At 40.1% G+C, this 20,870-nt stretch overlaps 1 protein-coding gene across 2 annotated transcripts in view; it reads left to right on the top strand.

The window, feature by feature from the left end:
- Positions 1-7,677: 7,677 nt before the first annotated feature.
- Positions 7,678-20,870, top strand: part of disc1 (DISC1 scaffold protein) — a 101,639-nt gene continuing 88,446 nt past the window's right edge. For both annotated transcript variants that reach the window (XM_080191867.1, XM_080191866.1), the window contains exon 1: positions 7,678-7,862. In XM_080191867.1, coding sequence (XP_080047993.1) covers positions 7,754-7,862 — 109 coding nt within the window. In that variant the 5' untranslated portion in view covers positions 7,678-7,753. The remainder of the gene's footprint in view (positions 7,863-20,870) is intronic.

Here is a 20,870-nt window from a genome sequence, read left to right as displayed (position 1 = left end):
CATGGCTGCAACCGATTAAGAAAGTAGTTTACCATCACCTACAAGGGCAATTATGGGATGGGCGACAAATACTGGTCTAGATTATGATGCCCACCAATCCACCCACTCCCCTCCCCTCAATGAGAGAAAAAAAACTAAGTTGATGTCATGATTCCTATAATTTGGAGTGTACCATATACCGCCCAATGTAAAGATAAATCATAGTTTGATCAAGAACCCTTGAAGTAAACATTAGTTTCCGGAAGGTATTGTGTGCTGCCATACAATGTTTTTGGAGTGGTGTACTTGCCCCGTAATTGTAACTACATGTAGGTGAGGGTATAAATGAAGAGATAATGGGAGCTTGTCAGAAAGCCACTGAAATAATCATTTTAATTTACATAATCAATTGGAAAAAGTATACAGGCAAAGATAGTGTGGGCATTCTTAGAATGTTTTCAGGATACTTTCTTAGAATAGCCAACCAGAGGGCAAGCTATAATGCGCCTGTATTGAGAATAGGATTAACTGATAACCTCATTATGAACGCACACCTAGGTAGTAGCGATCATATTATGGTTGAATTTTACATTCAGTTTGAGAGAAGAGCGCACCCAAAACTAGTACCTTAAACTCAAATAAAGGCAATTATGAGGACATGGATGTGGAGTTAGCTAAAATGAACTGGCAAATGTGCTTAAGGGATAGATAAAGAGAAATTCAACGGTAGATATTGAAAGGGATATTTCAGAATTTGCAGAGCAGACACATTCCAATTTGCCCAAATTTGAGAGTTTGGAAGGTGATGTCAAATGAGACTTAGTAAGCAGCTGCACTGCATCTTTTTTTGGTAGACAGTACTACCATTGTGTCTGATGGTGGATATGGTTAATGTTTAAGATGGATAGGTCTGGGCTGGTCACCCATCGACCAGCGGAGTGAAATAGTAAGATTGTGGCCCTGGTTTCCGCTGGTGGGGATGACAATAATCTCTCCCTCCATGTCAGTAAAATGAAGGAGATGGTCATTGACTTCAGGAAGCATAGTGGAGGACATACTCTCTGTCTACACCAATGGGGATGAAGTGGAAATTGTTGGGATCTTCCAATTTCTAAGTGTCCAGATCAGCAACACCTTGTCCTGGTCCCTTCACGCTCAAGCCATAGTTAAGAAAGCCCACTAATGCCTCTACTTTCACAGAAGGCTAAGGAAATCAGGGATGTCTGTTATGACTCTCACCAATTTTTACAGATGTACCTCAGAAAGCATCCTTTCTGGATGTATCAAATCTTGGTATGGCTTATGTTTTGACCAAGAGCACAAGGACTACAACAGGTTATGAACATAGCCAGTCCACCACGCAAACCAGCCTCCCATCCATTGACTCCATCTACACTTCCCGCTGCCTCGGAAAAGCAATCAGCATAATCAAGGACCCCTCGTATCCTAGATATACTCTCTTCCACCTTCTTCCATCGGGAGAAAGATTCAATAGTCTGAGATCACGCATCCATTGACTCAAGAACAGCTTCTTCACTGCTGCCATCAGAATTTTGAATGGACCTATCTTATATTAAGTTGATCTTCCTCTATATCCTAGCTATGACTACAACACTATATTCTGCACCCTCTCTTTCCCTTCTCCCCTATATACATCACGAATGGTACGCTTTGTCTGTATAGAGTGCAATAAACAATACTTTTCACTGTATCCCAATACATATGACAATAATAAATCAAATCAAAGACCAGTTATAATTCTCACCAATGTGAAGCTTGACCGGCAAGGTGGTAAGTGTAAGTGAACTCAGACGATAGCATCCGGGACTCACCAATGACAGGCTAAGCATGTCATTAATACTGAAATTGGTAAAACAGGGCTGGGAAGATTGGCTGAAGCTAGAAATTGGGTGTGAACTTTATTTCTTTTGCCTTTCAGCTACCTCCTCTCATCAAACATCAGGCAGGAGGAGGTCATAAGGTCGTGTCCATTATATGGGAAAATGTAGCAGCCAAAAATGGTTGTTAGTATGTGGATTTTTTTTAATGAACTGTTATTAATTCAGAAACTATAGATGCTCAAAAAGCAAAATATTAAGAACGATTGAGAGGATGGTTCAGATGGAAAGGAAAACTCATCCAAATGTACAGGGCAGTTAGCTTGTATGTTATAAACTCTTGATTCTAACTGGTAATAAAAAAAATTCTTCGATTGAAATGGTGATTAACAATTTAATTTGAAGAAATGTGCTTAAGATTCTTCCTTTGAGCATTTTGTTTCCTTCGTACTGCATAGGCCTGCTTTCAATGCCATTTAAACCAGCTGCTATGATGTGACAGAGAGGAGCCTTAGTGATGACTCTTGCTCTTCTCCATGAGGAAGCAGCTGACTTCCTCCTGGTAACACAACTGTGAGCAAGAACTCCATAGCATGAGAAACTGGTGACAGGAAACCATATCATGATACTGGCATCATAGGCTGATCTTGTTGTACACTGTCACCATATCATTCTGATGACTAAACAAGATACATCTGTAGCTCGACAGAGAAAATGAGGAATCTGGTAAAAATTCAGCACCAGAATTGAAAGTAGAAAAGTACAACTCTTTTCAACTAATTACATGATGTGTGCATCTTATAAAAAACTGTGCTATTAAAGACAATACTGTATATTATTATTTTTGACACCAATATTTGAAGGCAAAAGTCATAGTGTTCACCTTTACAGAAGTAATGTTGAGCTGTTCACATGCATATTTTATTATTTCTTTATGAAATTCAAAAAAGACCACTATAATAGAATAAAGTAAAAACAAATCATACATAATTCATTTTATTTATGTTTTATTTTTTCACAGGACAAGGGTGTCATCAGCTCGGTCAACGTTTTTATTGTCCATACTAATTGCCCTGGAGAAGGTGTTGGTGAGCCACTTTCTTGAACCATTGCAGTCCACGTGATCAATACACCCACTGTTGTTAGGAAGGCAGTTACAGGATTTTGACCCAGAAACAGTGAAGGTATGATGATATATTTCCAAGTCAGGGTAGTGTGTGGCTTACATGGAAATTGCAGGTAGTAGTGTTTCCGTGCATGCTGTCCTTGTCTAAGTGGTAGAGGTTGCAGTTTGGAAGGAGCTGTTGAGATGCTGTAGTATGCACCAGTGGTGGATGGGATGCTTTGTCCTGCATGGTGTCAAGCTTCTTGAATGCGGTTGGAACTACATTCATCCTGGCAAATGGAGAGTATTCAATTACACTCCTGACTTGTGCGTTGTAGATAGTGAATGAGATTTGAGTCAGGAGGTGGGTTACTCACTGCAGAATTCCTAGCCTCTGACCTACTCTTGTAGCCACAGTATCTAAATGGCAGATTCAGTTCAATTTCTGGTCAATGGTAACCTCCATGATGTTGATGGGGGGGGAATTCAGCAATAGTAATGCTATTGAATGTCAAGGGGAGATGGTTGGATTCTCAGCACTAGCCAGAGTACAGAAAGCAAAAGCGATTGGTAGTTCTTCCCCTGAAAGCATAATGTGAAACCATTGCCCCTGCTCCATAAGGTAAAGTATCATAAGCAAGTGGTAATGGTAGCTTTTGAATAAAATGAATCAATACTTCAGACTTCTGCAAAGAATCCTTGACATCTTCTTCTGTTTTTCCACATTCTTTGTCCAGTTCCATGACTGTTCCACACATAGTAAATTATGCAATGGCTTTAATAATGTGGGAAGACAATAAGAAATAACAACAAGAGTAGTCTGTTCAGCCCCTCAAGCCTGTTCTGCCATTCAGTAGGATCATGGCTGATCCGACATTCCTCACATCCACTTTCCTGCACTTTCTCTGTAACTTTGATTCCTTTGCTGATTGAACAACTATTTCAGCCTCAGCTCTGTCTGGCAAGAATTTACGATAATAATTTATTAATCCCAAAAAGGACCTCAATTGCATCACATTCGACAAATGTGGTGCTTCTGACATAATTTCTCTTTTTGATGTTTTATGTAGACTTTGCTATCAATAACGTGACCCAAATACTGGATTGACGTCTGGAAAATGTCACACTTTCTTGATAATCAGACCTTGTGCTTGAAGATATTCCAATGTTGCTTCTAAATTATTAGAACATAGAAAAACTAAAGCACAAGCAAGCCCTTCGGCCCACAAGTTGCGCTGATCATATCCCTACCTATAACCCTCAATCTCATTAAATCCCATCTACTCATCCAGACGTCTCATAAAAGACCCAGAGTTCGCCTCCACCACCACCGACGGCAGCCGGTTCCACTCACCCACCAGCCTCTGAGTGAAAAATTCAACTATTCTTCTTCACTAGAACCTGTAATTAGAATATCATCCAGATAACATTGTACACCAGGAAGACCACTTAAAATCTGATCCACCCATCTTTTATAACAAAAAAGACCTTTATGAGTAACGATGGTAAGTAATAGTTGAGATTCAGCAGCTACATTCATCTGTAAATATGCTTGTGAAAGATCAATCTTGCTGAATTTCTGCCCACCTGACAGCCCAGCAAACAACTCTTCAATTGAAGCAAGTGGATATTGATCAGCGCGTAACGCTAAATTTGGTGATTTTAAAATCACCACAGATACGAACTGAACCATCTGGTTTCATGATACGAGTAGCCCAGTCATTCATTGTAACCGGCGAACACACTAGTGTTAGTAAGTCATACCAATTCTTCTTTGATCTTGGGATGAATTGCATATTGCACTGTTCTTGTTTTGAGACTTTTTGGTTGACTATTAAGTTTTATCTTGATTTCACTTGAGCTAGTGTCTCTTTGAATACACTCTTGTATTGACCTGGTAGGTACTGTAGGTCTGTTTTGGCATTAACCAATCTATTGATAGTACTCCAGGTGAGCTTTATGTCTTCCAGTCATGATCTCCCATATAGAGCTGGAAAATTATCATGGAACACATGGAAGGTTAACTTCACTGTTTATCCACCCAACTCTATGTTGATCATGACATAACCTATTAATAGCACAATCTCTACGCATGTCCTTAAAATCAGCTGCTTTTGAAGGAAGATGCTTCACCTTTTGTTGGTATATTGTCTCAGGTATTAAAGCTACAGCAGCATTAGCATCAACCTCCATCCTAGCCCTTGCGGAGAGGTGGTGGTCTAGTGGTATTATCGCTAGACCATTAATCCAAAAACTCAGCTAATGTTCCTGGGTTTGAATCCTGCCATGACAGTTGGTGGAATTTGAATTCAATAAAAATATTCAGAATTAAGAATCTACTGATGACCATGACTACATTGTCGATGATCAGAAAAACCCATCTGATTCATTTATGTCCTTTGGGGAAGGAAATTTGCCATGTTTACCTAGTCTGGCCTAGATGTGACTCCAGAGCCACAGCAATGTGGTTGACTCTCCAAGCGCAACCATGAATGGATTATAAATGCTGGCCAGCCAGCGATGCCCATGTCCCATGAGTGAATAAAACAAATAGATTGTCCACAACTTCAGAATCAGCCAGAATCTATGTGATTCACCCTGTATGGATAAGATGCTTAGATGAGGCTCTTCTATTATTTCTGGACATTCTCTTCTTCACAGTCACCATTCTTTTCTTCCATGTTGTAAATTATTATGGAATGCAATTTGTTCTTCTTCTTCTTGAAGGTACCCAGATTCTCCTTCTGAATATCCTTTTCTGGGGAAGCTGATCGAGTCCATCAAGCTTTTGCAATGTGACCCATTTTGCCACAATTCTTGCACTGACTATCCTTGCTCCGGCATTTACTTGCTAAATGGCCCATTTTGACACATCTGTGATATGCTGTTTTGACTTCTTATGGGTGGTTCCAACTTGTGGATCTTCATTCCTGTATCAAATTGTGAAGCCTCTTTAGGAGCCAGTTTCATTGACACGGTGATTGTGACTGATGTCTTTAAAGTCAAAGCATGTTTGGAGAGCAATCTTCTTTGGATAGCCTCATTTTGGAGACAATAATCTAGACAATCTCAAATATATTCACCAACTCACAATGTTGTTCCAGCCTTTTTAAGATAGCCATAAACTCTTGCCTTCCACTTCATTCCTTCAGTAGAACCTGAGCAATCACTTTAATGAGCAATCACTTTAGAGTGTAATACTTTTCAAGGATTTTTGTCAAGTCAGTTTGGATGTATCAAGCACCATAACAAATTGAAGGTTTTACTTCCTATTGTACTGAGAAAAGCTGGTAAGAGCAACTTGTTTACAATTTTATTTGCTTGAATGAAGTATTGAGAATGCTATGCAAAAGAACTCCATTGTTAATTTTCTTAATTGGAAGGACCCAAGGATCCTAATTGACCTGCCATTTCTCTGATGGGCACGAACAACTGTAGACTGGCTCAATACATTTTTTTAAAATACTCCCCATTTTTTACCCTGGAGACCATTGACTCACTCAAATGACCCCAGCCACACAGCAAAGCATCCCTTCTTTTCAAATATGCCAAATACTGCCTGGAATCTCATTTTTCTCAGATCGGAGAAAAAACCCTTTTAAAACTGCACAGAATTCTTTTTCTTATTTGCTCTTCCTTTTGCCACTTCAATCGTTAATCCTGTTTCTCACCAGCCTTCTAATGTTGGAAGTGAGGATACACAATCTTTCCCCCCCCCCCCCTCTACTTAGGATCTTTTCTTGATGTTCTCGATTAAAATCCCTACTCATTGCCAATTTTCTTTTTGTAACGTCCTACCTACGTTAGGGTTGTGGGTTTTAAACAGAAGGAAAATACATGCTTTTCACACGTAGATTGAAAGTAACACACAATAGGCATATTTAAAGAGATGTTCTCTACACTACACAGAGTAAAATAAACTAAAAGCAGGACTGGGGCGAAATACACCAATGACATCATCTTGAAATCGTGTGACCAGATCTGAAATCCTAATCATTGCAACTACTTAAACATATAATAGTATAAAGTCATACTCTTCTTTCTTCTCATGTCCAATTCCGGGCACTATGCCACAGGGGCAACATTCTGGTCTGCATGGGAATACTAGAGTTTGCAATTCTCCTGGTGTCTGTGGGTTTCGTCCCGTAGTGTAAAGATGTATAGGGTAGGAGGACTGGCCGTGGAAAGTGTACCCAAATAGGTACTGAAGTGAGGCGACGAGGGGATTTTCACAGTAACTTCACTGCACTGTGAACAGAACATTGGACATATTGAATAACAGACACTGGCTATACATAAATTGTGGGGAATAATGAATGCTCTTTGTGAGGTGGCAAAACAGTGGAGACCCAAAATTATTTATAACAAGAACAGAAAATGCTGGAAATCTTCAGCGCGAGAGACAGTGTTTGTGGAGAATAACAGTTGATGCTTCACCAGAACCGTTACAGAAAACAAAATTGGCAGAACTTAATCTAAAATTTACTAGTCGCTCTTCTGAAGTTTAACAGTAGCAGGGATTACATTTGAAACAGATGTGATTGATTCTCTCACTTCCCTAGATCCAAACTGACTCCTCCTGCGTTACCTCCCGGATGGCGTGCAGCGTTGCCGGTTTGGGCGCTGGTTGGACTCCGCCCTACTGGGCGAGGATCTCAATCAAACCTAACGGACAGCGCCGCGCGGAGGGAGCACGCGCCACAGACAATCAGAGGGAACGGCCGGTCGGGCGGCTGGCTGGCGCACGAATTCTAACCGAACGCAAACTGCGGCGCGTGGGGTGCGAGGCGACCGTTAGTCAGCGCGCGCGGCTCGGCCGCTTCAGCCGAGGATGTTCGCCGGGATGGACATTGTGCCCCTGTCGCCGCCCCGAGCCTATCGGCCGAGATCCATCTCCAGCAGCGACGGTGGGCCTTGGTCACCACAGCCGCAGAAAAGAGGTACGATTGATACTGGAGACCTCACTCCCTAGTCGTTGGTTGCGCGTTTTTTTAACACATTATTGATGGACGTGACGAATGTTGTCCGACGAGGCTATTTTCTTCCCTTTAACCACGCCCTATTCCCGTTCGACACTAGGGTTTGTATCAGGCTCCCGATACTGAGCTGTGCTAGGACCTGCATCCATCTACATCAAACGAGTGAGCTACTAGATTTTCCCCCCAGTTGGCGCAGACTAATTGCAATTAACTCTTCAGCAATTTGTTTTGAGATGAGGCGACTCGGTCCAACCCAGGGCATGAACCTGTAACCTTTCTTTGACAATTCAACCACTTGCTTCGAAAGTTTACTCCCTCATCGGGGAGCTGGGGAAAACCATGCTGAAAGCTGAGAGGAGATTTGACAAGTGCTCAAAATCAAGAGGAAGAACTGGACCGGGGTAGGATACTCTCTGGTTATAGGACTCAGATTTAATGATTTGCCAAAGAAGCAACGCGATGTGAGTAGAAAACTTTTTGGGTTTGGTTTAACTCTGGAATGTGTGTTTACAAGTGTGGTGGGGGCATTTGAATAGAATTAGTATAAAGTTTACTTATTATTCCCCTAGTCACCACAGTCCAGTGCCTGTTTGGGTCATTGTACCTAACCAGCATGTCTTTCGGATTGTGGGAGGAAACTAGAGTACCCGGAGGAAACCCATGCAGACCATTGGGAGAACGTGCAGACTTCATACAGACAGACACCCAAGCTGGGAATTGAACCTGGGTCCCTGGCACTGTGAGGCAGCAGAGCTAACCACTGCCAGTATGTGAAGGTTCAGAGAAAATGCCAGGGAATGATACTGAGTCACAATGTTTGTTTGGGGAACCAGTGCAACCATGATGAGCCGAATGGCCACCACCTGTGCAGTAACATTCCTGCAATTTTAGCAGTGACCAGTACTTTAGAAAGAAAATGTTGTCTAAACATGTATGTAATTGCAGCTATATTTTCTGATTTTTGCTATTATGGTCCCATTTACCTTTACAGCTGTCATTTCTATTATTTCTTCCATAATTAGTTTTAAACAATAGAACAGTAGCATTTCATGAGCTTCATATATTAGGTATTTGCTAGTATAACGGACTAGGTCAATCATGCCTTGTTACAAAACTTATGAAACTAAATAGTTTATATGGGTCTTAATATTTTTATTGTAGTGACGATATTGCAATTTTTTATTGCAATTAGGCAATTACATGCATCATGACACTCATTGCAGAATCTGTTTGAAAATGAACTACAATACACAGTCATATTGTACATCTTAAGTTACCACAATTCCAAAAAAAGCATGAAAATCCAGTTACTGGATTTAAGTAGTTTACTTATGTAAGAAATATAGCCTCTAGTCTCCTGCACCTGATATATGACCTCATTTAAGTAACTTGGTGAACAAGAACTAGATTGACTTGATAACTGAAATTTAGCTTTTTCAAGTTTGCCTTCCATAGACTGCTGCCATTTCAGTTTTGTATGAAGTGCTATTTAGAATGGTGACTGTGATAACTAGTCATATACAACTCTATTTCTTGAAATCATGATCTTTTCAATAATTTCTTCTCCATGTATGCTTCAAAGCCCACTGTTAACCAGTTATTTTTGTGTGACACACTAATGGCAAATTCCATTCTTGAAACAGCTGCTAACTTTTATCACTTCCTTTAAGAAATTACTGGAAATCATTTCTAATGACTGAAAGTAGCTTTAGAAATTTGATTTTGCTTTTATTCAGATTTAGGTCTGCTTTTCTGATCCCTTCCTGCTTGTCATCCACATGCCTCCTCTCGGTGACATCATCCAAGAACACAACTTCAGTTTCAAACATGCAAATTGACAATACAAAAAATTTGTTAAACATCCAGCTTTATTTCACCACCACCCCCTTGACCCCTCAGTGACTCTAACTTGTCAAACAGATTGTCCAACATCCAGTATCAGATGAACAGAAATTGCTTCCGATAAATATTGGGAAGACCAGAGCCAGTGCCTTCAGGCCCCAGTGTAAAACTCTATTCCCTAATCACTGACTCCAGTCATCTTCCTGGCAACTGCCTGAAGCTGAATCGAGGCTCACAATCTTAGTATTATATTTAACCCTGAGATGAGCTTTGAACAGATAGCTGTGCCATTGCTAAAACTATCTATTTTCATCTTCATAACATCACCCAGTTTGGCCCCTGCCACAGTTAATCTGCTGCTGAAACCCTCATTGATTCCTTTGTTACATCTAGACTTGACTATTCTAACATTGTCCTGGCCAACTGCCCACATCCTATCCAAAAACTTAATATCTACCAAACACTATGGCCTATGGTCTGACTTGCACCAAGTGCTGTCCACCTTTCATCCATGTACTTGCTGCCATATGTTGAATCTCTGTTGAGCACTATCTGTTTTAAAATTCTTGTCTTAGTTTTCAGATCCTTCTGTGGCACCTCCCCTCATTAGCAATCTCCTTTAACCCCCAACTCTGAGATACCTGCACTTTCATTCTGGTCTCCATGAGCATCTCCAATTTTAATCATTTGACAATTGGCAGCTATACTGTTACAATAACTTGGAGCAAAACAGCAGGGACTGGGGGGGGACACAGTTCATTTCCTATGATCCAATGTAATGTGGCTTCCTCTGAATTCTGCAAACTGTAAGCCTTGGGGGCTTTGTGGTTAAAGATTAAAGGAGGCCCAAATTGCATTATTGGGAAAAAGGGTCAAGGTGTTCACACCTTTAAGTAGTGACTAAAGCCCCCTAGTAATTGACTCTTTCACCCTGGGGAAAAAAGCTTCTGATTATCCACTCTGTCCATGCCTCACATAATCTTGTAGACTTCTATTAGGTCGCCCCTTAACCTCCATCATTCCGGTGAGAACAAACCAAGTTTCTCTAACCTCTCCTCATAGCTAATGTCCTCCATGCCAGAAAACATCCTGGTAAATCTTTTCTGTACCTGCTCTAAAGCCTCCACATCCTTTTGGTAGCGTGGCAACCAGAATTGAACACTCTATTCCAAGTGTGGCCTAACTTGCGTTCTACAAAGCTGTAACATGACTTGCCGATTTTTAAACTCAATGCCCTGGCCAATGAAGGCAAGCTTGCCATATGCCTTCTTGACTACCTTCTCTACCTGCGTTGCCACTTCAGAGACCTGTGTACCTGTACACACAGATCCCTCTGTCTATCAATACTCTTAAGGATTCTGCCACTTACTGTATATTTCCTATGTGTATTAGACCTTTCCAAATGCATTTTTTTTTTAAACTTTATTCCAATCCAATCCAATCAAGTCAAATTAAACCCAATTCAGAGTCCCAACAAGTTGGGACATTCCCGATCCAAGCTGACAAGACAGGGCTCTCACCTCCTGTCTTGGGCTTGATCTACATGATCCAAGCTGACTGGAGTAGGTGTAGCTCCTCCTCCAGGGCTTGATCTTATTTGCATCTTAGCCAAATGGCCGAGATGCCGCTTTAAAAAATTGCTTCAAATGAAGCTGAAATGTAACCTAATGACGTCAACCAAGTGCAGCATGTCGATACTACACTGCATTATATCACATTTGTCCAGATTAAACTCCATCTGCCATCTCTCCGCCCAAGCTGTCAACTGATCTATATCTTGTTGTATACACTGTTGGTCCTCATTGCTAGCTGCAAATCCACCAACCTTTGTGTTGTCCTCAAATTTACTGACCAAACCAGTATTTTTCTCCAAATCATTTACAATATAGATTTAAAAAAAAGCAAAGGTCCCAGCACTGATCCCCAAGGAACGCCACTTGTCACAGCCCTTTGTTCAGCACCCTTCCACTGCTACCCTCTGTCTTTTTTGACCGGACCAGTTTTGTATCCATCATGCCAGTTCACCTCTCATCCCATGTGTCTTCACCTTCTGCACCAGTCTGCCATGAGGGATCTTGTCAAAGGCCATACTGAAGTCGATGTAGACAACATCCACAGCCATACTCTCATCAGTCACTTCCTTGAAAAACTTGATCAAATTAGTGAGACAGGACCTCCCCTTCACAAAACCATATTGCCTCTCACTAATCCGTCCACTAAAAGAAGCTTCAACTGAGGCCAGAAATGAGCTCAGGTTGAGTTCAGAAATAAAGTGGCAGCAATACTTCTAGGAGTGTGTTATAGATCCCCAAACAATGGACAGGGGTTAGAAGAGCAAATATGTAGGCAGATTTCTGAGAGCAAAATTGACAGAGTAGTAGTAGTTAGAAACTTACCTTAATATAAAGTAGGATATGAACAGTGTGAAGGGAATGGAGGGCACAAATTTTTGAATCATATTCAAGAGAACCTTTTAGCCAGCAAGTAACAAATCCAACAAGAAAAGGTGCAAATCCAGATTTACTCTCAGGAAATTAAGCTGGGTAAGTGGATGAAGTAACACTGAGTGACCATTTTGGAGGTAGTGACCATAATACGGTCAGATTTGGCATCATTATTGAAAATGACACAGAGCTAATATAGAAGTTCTAAATTGGGGGAAGATAAATTTTATTGAGAGGTGAACCAACAGCTATTAGAAGGGAAAACAGTGTCAAATCAGTGGTGGCATTCAAGAGATTCTGCTGTCACTGTGTAAACATGCTCCACAAGGGTGGTATTTCCAAATTTAGAGACTTGTGGTTATCCAGAAGCGTACAGGAAAGAAAAAGGCAAAAAGAAAACTTATGACAATCACAATTATAATACTGTCAAAAGCATAGAGGGGTATCGAAAGTACAGGGTGAAGTGAAAAAACAAATGAGGAAAGCGAAGAGAGGCTACGAAAAAATATTGGCAGGTAAAATAAAAAGAACCCAAAGTTATTTTAAGAGCAAGCAACTAACTAAGGAAATGATGAGGTTTATCAGACATACACATGGTAAAATATGTGTTGATGCAGAAGATGTGGGTAGGGTTCTCAGTGAGCACTTTGTCTCTGTCTTCACTAAGGAGAGAGATGATGTTAAAGAGGAGTGTGAAATGTAGGATGCAATGGCATAGTGAGAGAAGTGTTACTGTAGGGACTGATATCCTTGAAAATGGATAAATCATCAGTGTCGGATGGATTGTATGTCAGGCTGTTAAAGGAAACCAAGGAGGAAATAGTGAATGTCTGAAGGTCTGAGATCTGAGAAGCAGGTGAGGTACCAGGGACAGGACACCCTTAGTACTATTATTTTAAATGGTGCAAAGGGTATGCCAGAAAATTATAGGTCAGTCAGTCTGACTTCAGTGGTGAACAGATTATTGGCATAAATTCTGAGAGACAGGATGCACTGTCACTTAGACACAGATTCATCTGGATAGTCAGCATGATTTTGTTAGGGGAAGATTGTGTTTTACTAATCAATTTTTTGATGAAGGAACTGGAGAAATTCAAGAGGGTCATGCAGTGAATGTTGTCTGCATCAATTTTTTGAAGACATTTGACAAGATTCCATGTGGCAGACTGGTCAGAAAAGTGAAATCCCATAGGATACAGGGGAAGATAGCAGGTTGGATTCAAAATTAGCTGAATGACAGGGAACAAAGAATTGATGGATGTGTTTGTGGATAGAAAGTTGTTTCCAGTGGTATTTCACAGGGCTAAATGTTTGGGTCCTTGCTGTTTGTGGTATATATGAATGATTTGGACTTGAACATGGAAGACATGGAGAAATTTGCACAAAGACTAGCTTTGTAGTTGACAGTGAAGAGAATAGCTGCTCTCTCGAGAGTGATGTTTGGTTGAGTGGACAGAAAAGTAGCAAATGGATTTCAATACAGAAAAGTGTGAGGTAGTGCATTTGTGGGGGAATTGGGGGGAGAAACACAAAGCAAGGAAACACTCAATAAATGGGAGGCTTTTGAGAAGGATTGAGGACTTGGGATCTTGGATTGATATCCACATGTCCTTGAAGATGGCAGGAAAGGTGGACCAGGTGGCCAAGAAAATATATGGAATGCTTTCCTTTATTGGATGAGGCATTGAATGCAAAACCAGGAACTGAACAAGTGTTGTTAGGCCGCAGCTGAAATTCTGTGTACAGTTCTGGTCACCACAAGACAGGAAGGACATAATTGCTCTGAAGAGCAAACAGAGGAGATTAACGAGAATGCTGTCTGGGCTTGAAAATTGTAGCGATGGGATAGGCAAGGGATGGTTTCCTTAGAACAAAGGGATGATGATTCCAGTTAAAGAGGAGTGTGAACAGTAACTTCATTACAGTGCTAATGTAAGTCTACTTGTGACACTAATAAATACATTTAGTTTAAGAGGAAGCTAAGGGGTGACCTAATTGAGGTGTACAAAATTATGAGGGGCCTCTATAGGCTAGATGGGAAAGATCTGTTTCCCCTAACCTAGAGGGGTCAGTTCCCAGGAACACAGATTGGTAGAAGGATTGAAGGGGACATGAGGAAAGATGTTTTCATTCCTGGGCATCTGGAATTCACTACCTAGATTGGTTAAGGCTCAAATGCTCAACTTATTTAAAAGGTAGCTGGATCTGCATCTGAAGTGCTGTAACCTGCAAGGCTATGGACCAAGTGCTGGAAAGTGGGATTAAAATGAGTGATTAGTTTCCTTTTTTCTCTTTTGGCTGAAGCAGACATGATGGGCTGAATGGTCTCTTTCTGTGCCATAATTTTTCTATGTTTCTATGGCATTTTGTATACTTAATATTTAATATTTTAATGTACTTAATATTTTTTATTGTATATATTATTGACCCAGCTGAAGCACAGAAATTGAGGAAAATCAAATTATTTTCTGTAAAAAAAGAATGTAAGGGAAGTAATTTGTACTCTTAGAAAAGCATACATATATAGGATCTGTGTTGGCATAACTGAAATGTTTTTGGAAGCAAGTCCTGCTTTACTACTTAAAAAAAAAACTCTTTAGATTTGTGTTTATATTTTCTTCCAAGTATGCATTTTTAGACAAGGCAGTTACCTTCCATCTGTTAATATCTGGCCAAATTCAAATTAGAATATTGTATCATCTTTCAAAAGACAGTAATTGTAGATTAAAGAGTTGCATCATTGCGTTGAGACCTGTGGAACAAGACATGACAGCAAAACATTTGCATATAATTGTGATGTGGGAGCACCAAAATAACCATTATAAACAAAAAAAAACATTTTTTCAAAGTTTTATATTGTTACAGTTTTACAAAAACCTTGTTCATATTGTGTGGCCACTAGTAGCATCGTTTATAACGGTTGGGGAGAGCATCAAATAATGGGCTCCTTCCTGCAGGGGGCAATATCTTTGACAAGCTGAAGGATAGTACCAGATACCAAGGGAGGCAAGAGAGAAATACCAAGAACAAGTCCAGATTTGTTAGTGACACTGTAACAAAAGCCTTGAATAGAGAAGCTTGAGGACCCTCAAGGGTCTAAGGAGCCAGGAGGTAAATTGGAAACCTAGCTAAAGTGGCAGCGTCCCTGAGTCTGCGAAGCCTCAACAGGGAGAAAGAGAGAAAAGGACTGCAGCCAGGAGTTGGTGTAGCAGATCAAACCTAGTGAATCACTGCGTTGAGGAATAGAGGCACAAATAGGGCAGAGATCTGGAGCATTGGCCCTGAATAATCTCTGTATATGGTTTGTTCCTTAAAGTTAAGCCTACCCTTGAGTTTATACAGTTCTGATGTCAGTGGAGTAAAGGTTGTTTTTTAACCTTTATGCAGTCTGTGTGCTTAAATTTCATGTTACAATCATTTCTGTCATTGAAGGATCATCTATTTTTGCTGCAACAGTAGGAGGATGTAGAATGGTTACAGTATAGGCTATTTAGTCGGTCCTTCTGTGCCAGGTCTCTGCAAGAGCAATTCAACTACTACTCTCTAGGCATTCCCCCAAACTTCTGCAGTTTTTTTTCTGTCTTCAGGTAATTATCCAATTCTCTTTTAAAGCCTTGATTGAATCATACTTTCAGGTAGTGCATTCCAAATCCTAACCACTCACTGCATAAAAGTGACATTTGATTGGATGTGAATTGGCCTCTGGTTCTCAACTCCTTCAAAAATGCAAATGGTTTCTCCTTATTCACTCTGTCCCTTGATTTTGAACATCCCCATTAAATCTCATATCAACCTTGTCACTAAGGAGAGCAGCCCTGTCTTTGCCAATCTATCCACACAATTGATGTCTCTTATTCTTGGAAACACTCTCATAATGCCTGTACACTCTCGTAGTATCTGCACATCTTTTTAAACTGTGATGCCAGAATTGCACTCAATATTCAAGTTGAAGTGGAACAAGTATTTTATGAAGGTCCTCAGTTTTTGCACTCTCCGCCTCTATTTATAAAGCTCAGGATCCTGTATGCCTTAACCACTTACTTAGCTTACCATGCTACCTTTAATGATTTATATACATATACCCTCAGGTCTATCTGCTCCTGCACATAGGTTGAAATTATATACTTTCTCCTCATTCTTCTGACAAAAGCATATCACTTTATATTTGTTCACATTAAATTTTAAATCTGCCATTTGTTTACCTGTTCCACCAGCCTTTCCATATCCTCTTGAAGTCTATCATTTGATAAGTTTCCACATAAAATGTTACTGCAGAAATGAAAAACTCATGGTTTAGTGGGTAATATATTAGCATGGATTGAAGATTGGCTAGCTAACAGGAAACAGAGTTGGTATAAATGGATCTTTTTCTGGTTGACAGGATGTGATGAGAAGTGTGCCACAGGGTTCACTGCTGAGGCCTCAACTTTTTACTAATTGTAGAAGTAACTTGGACGAAGGGATTGAAGGTATGGTTGCTAATTTTGCTAACAACACAAAGATAGTTAGGTAAGTAAATTGTAAAAAGGATATGAAGCTACGAAGGGACATGGATATGTTAAGTGGGCAAAAGTCTGGCAAAGGGAGTATAATATGAGCAAATGTGCAATTGTCCATTTTGGTAGGAAGAATAAAAATGATAAATGGTGAGAAATTGCAGAACTCTGAAGTGCGGACGGATTTGGGTGACCAAGAGCATGAATCACAAAACCACTGGTATGCAGGTACAACAAATAATTTGGAAAGATAATAGAATGTTAGTGTTTATTGTGAGGGGAATTGATTATAAAAGTAAAAAGGTTATGCTTCAGTTGTAGAGGGTACTGATGAGACCACATCTGGAGTATTGTATGTGGTATTTAAGGAAAGATATAAATGCATTAGAAGCAGTTAAGAGAAGATTTACGAGATGAATATCAGGAATGGGCAGGTTGTCTTATAAGGAAAGATTTGACAGTTTAGGTTTGTATACACTAGAGTTTAGAAGAGGTAGGGGTGACTAGATCAATACCTTTAAGATCCTTAGGGGTATTGACAGGGTGTTTGTGGACAGGACGTTTTCTTTTGGCTGAGAATCTGAAATCAGGTATCACTGTTTTTTTAACAAAAAACAGTTAGTCCTTTAAGACTGAGATTAGGAGAATTATTTTCTGAGTGTGAGTCTTTAGGACTCTCTTTGAATGGTATTGGAAGCAGTATCTTTGAATATTTTTAAGGCAGAGCTGGATAGATTCTTGAATAATAAGGGGGTGAAAGGTTATTGGGGCTAGCCAGGAATATGAGGTTAAGGTAAATTCAGAATAGCTATGATATTGAGTGGCAGAGCAGGCTCAAGGGGCCAGATGACCTACTCCTGTTCCTAATTTATTGTTTGTATGTTCATATCACTTTGCAATATTTCTAAGTTTGGGTCATCTGCAAATTTTGAAACTGTGCCCTCGGTACCCAAGTCGTAATTCATGAAAAGCAGTGGTCTTTTTGACTGATCCTGTGGAACTCCACAGTATAACTTTCTCCAGTCCACAAAGTAAGCATTCATAACTGTCCTTTGACCCTGTCACTCAACCAAATCCATCTCTACATTGCCACTTTCCCTTTCATTTCAAAGGCTTCAATTTTTGTGGCAAGTTTATCATGTAACACTTCATCAGTGCCTTTTGGAAGTCCATATATATTGTGATAACTACTTTTCCGTCCTCTACCCTCTTAATTACCTGGTCAAAAAGCTGAGTCAAGTCAGTTGAACATAATTTGCCTTCAATAAATTCTTGCTGGTGTTCCCAAATTAGACTGTATTTATTCAAGTAACTTAATTTTCTCCCTGCTTTTCACCTCTAAAAATCCCCATACTCTCTTTTGGCCTCTATAATTTCCTGTTTCACTTCCTGTCTTAAGTGTTTTATGTTCAGCCAAGTTCTCATCTATATTATCAGCCTGATATGTCACACGCCCCTCTTTTTTTGCTTAATTTTACTCTCTTACCGCTTGGTTTGCCCTACCTATCCTGATATACCCAAGATCCTCACTTCAGTCTTGCCTGTCATCTTCCATAGCGTTATCTAGAAGCTTAGGATTAAGTTCTTGATGACACCCACCTTTACCTTTCTGCATTTCCTCCCAATTCCACAGCTGTTGCTCGATTCTCTCATTGCCTGCATTACGTTAAATATAGAATAATCAAAAATTTCTTCCAGTTTAACTTGACTGTACCTGAATTTGTTTTTCAGGTGTAGCCCATTGTTCCATTACAATTTTGCCTACCATTCTTTGATTCCAATTTACAAGAATCTGCTCTTCCCCACTGAAATTGGTCATCCTAATTTAATGTTCTTACCTTCTATTGCTCCTTAACGTTATCTGTAGTTAACCTCAACCTTATGACATAAATGGATTCAGCATTTGACACCTCCAGGACATTTCTCTGCAGCACTGTAATATTACCTTGACTTGTTATAGCCATCCCTCGTCTCCTCTTCCTGCCTTTCCCCATTTTCCCTGAACACCTTGGGCCACAGTTTGTAGAGTTGACTTGACTCCTAATGCCTCTCAAAATGGCAAGCAGGACCCAATTCAGGATTCCCACTCTCAATTCTGCATTTCTGATCTATCCCATTCCATTATGGGGTTTGGCATCTCATACCCACTCCACAATTTTCATGCAGTCAGGTCAGCTTCTTGAGGTCTTATGGTTTATGGCCCCTCGGAAGGGTTGTGCTTAATTGGCTGAACAGCTGGTTAGTGATGCAGAGCGATGCCAACAGCACAGGTTCAATTCCTGTACCAGCTGACGTTATTAATGAAGGCTCTGCCTTCTTGACCTTGCCCCTTGCTTGTAGTATGGTGATCTTCAGGTTGAAATCACCACCAGACACACCTGTGGTCATTTGGGACTCATCATCTTCAAACTCGTTGGACAAACTTTAACGCTGTTGATTGTTCTGTCTTGCCTGATATCTTGCCTCAACATGGTACCATTCTTTACTGGTCATTTATATTGTTTACCGTCTGATGGTTTCTCCACTGATATACCCAAGATCCTCACTTTAATCTTGGCTCTCATCTTCCATTTGCTGTCCCGTAATAGCATTATTTAGAAGTTTAGGATTAAGTTCTTGATGACACTCACTTTTACCTTTCTACATTCCCTCCCAATTCCACAGCTGCTGCTCGATTCTCTCATTGCCTGCATTACGTTAAATATAGAATAATCAAAAATTTCCTCCAGTTTCACTTGAAACCTGATGCCTTGGTTTCCTGTAAGCTCCTGCATGTTTCTGACTGCAACTCCATTAATCATCTTGACTATCATCTTCGGCTAAGCCTGCAATATGGAACTTCAGTGTGTTACTGACAGTGTTTCTATGTTCCTTCCTGATGTCTGCTTTATTACCAAAATGACTGTTCCCCACATGCACATGATTGTCTGCTTTTTTTTTCTCTATCCCTCCTCCATCCTCCCAGTGGAGGAGCTTTATTCCATGCTTCAAATGCTTTTCAAGCCAGACATGGCACTTCCAACCTACAATAATAATTACTTCTTGGTATTTATGTCTCTATTCTAAGCCACTGAAAGCCATGCACTTAAAACAACAAGAAGTTGTGTTAAGCTAATAGAACACCCCAAAGAGTTTTATCAAACAAAACTTGATACCAACTCACAGAAGGATGGTCAAAAGCTTAATGAAAGAGCTGGGTTTTAGCAAGCATCTTAAAGGAGCAGAAAAAGATAGAGGCTTGGAAGGGGAGTTCAGAGTCTGGAGCCCAGTCATCTGAAGGCATGATCACTCGTAATGGAGTGATTAAAATTAAGAAAATGCAAGAGGCCAGAATTAGAGGAGCACTGACATCCCTGATGGTTGAGGGATTTGAAAAGCAGGATAAGGAGTTTAAAATTGAGGCACTACCGAGATGAAGCTAATGCAGGCCAGTGAACACAATGAATGGGGCTTGATGGATTATGAAATGAACGTCAGAGTTTTGGATGGCTTTAAATTTATGGAGAGTGCCAGATAGGAGGTTGACCAGGAGAGTATTAAAATAGAGGTAACAAAGACATAAATGAGGAGTTCAGTAGCAGATGAGCTGAAGAAAGTGTGGAGAGTGACATTGTTACAATGAATTGGTGGATTGTTAAGAATTTGGGCAAGTTAGTGAGGTTAACAGCTGAACTTGAGATGAAAACAACATAATAGACAACAAAACAAGCAGACGTTGAGTGTACTTAAGATGCACATTTCCATATTGGTAAAATTTGTTTGTTAGAGATCAGTGGAGCTATACAATGGATGACTTTTAAAGACAAAGAATTTGAGAATTACCCAAGTGGATGTTGTTTGGGAAAAGGGGTGTCTTAGTGAGTTCAGGGAATGTGGGTATAGTTTGAGAACAAGAGGTAATTTCTTATAAAATGTTGTGTTTAGTTATTAAATTTATCTGAGTGTCACAGTGTATATTCGTCTTTCTTGTTGGGTTTTGTCTTTTCTCTTGCTTTAATAAATACTCTTTTTTTAATTCTTTACATAAAGACTAAACTGCTTTCTGACTGGCATTGTTCCTTGCATTAATCCAAACAAATATACCAGTGATTCAAGTTGGGACACTCTTGTATATGCCATCAGTGGGGTTCATAACAGGATGTAGACGTCCAGGCAATTGAATGCCTACTTTACCATTAAATAAGATC

Source organism: Carcharhinus amblyrhynchos, chromosome 7, assembly GCF_965287045.1.
Source record: "Carcharhinus amblyrhynchos chromosome 7, sCarAmb.v2.hapA, whole genome shotgun sequence".
Lineage (NCBI taxonomy): Eukaryota > Metazoa > Chordata > Chondrichthyes > Carcharhiniformes > Carcharhinidae > Carcharhinus > Carcharhinus amblyrhynchos.
This window is presented reverse-complemented; position numbering and strand designations above follow the sequence as displayed.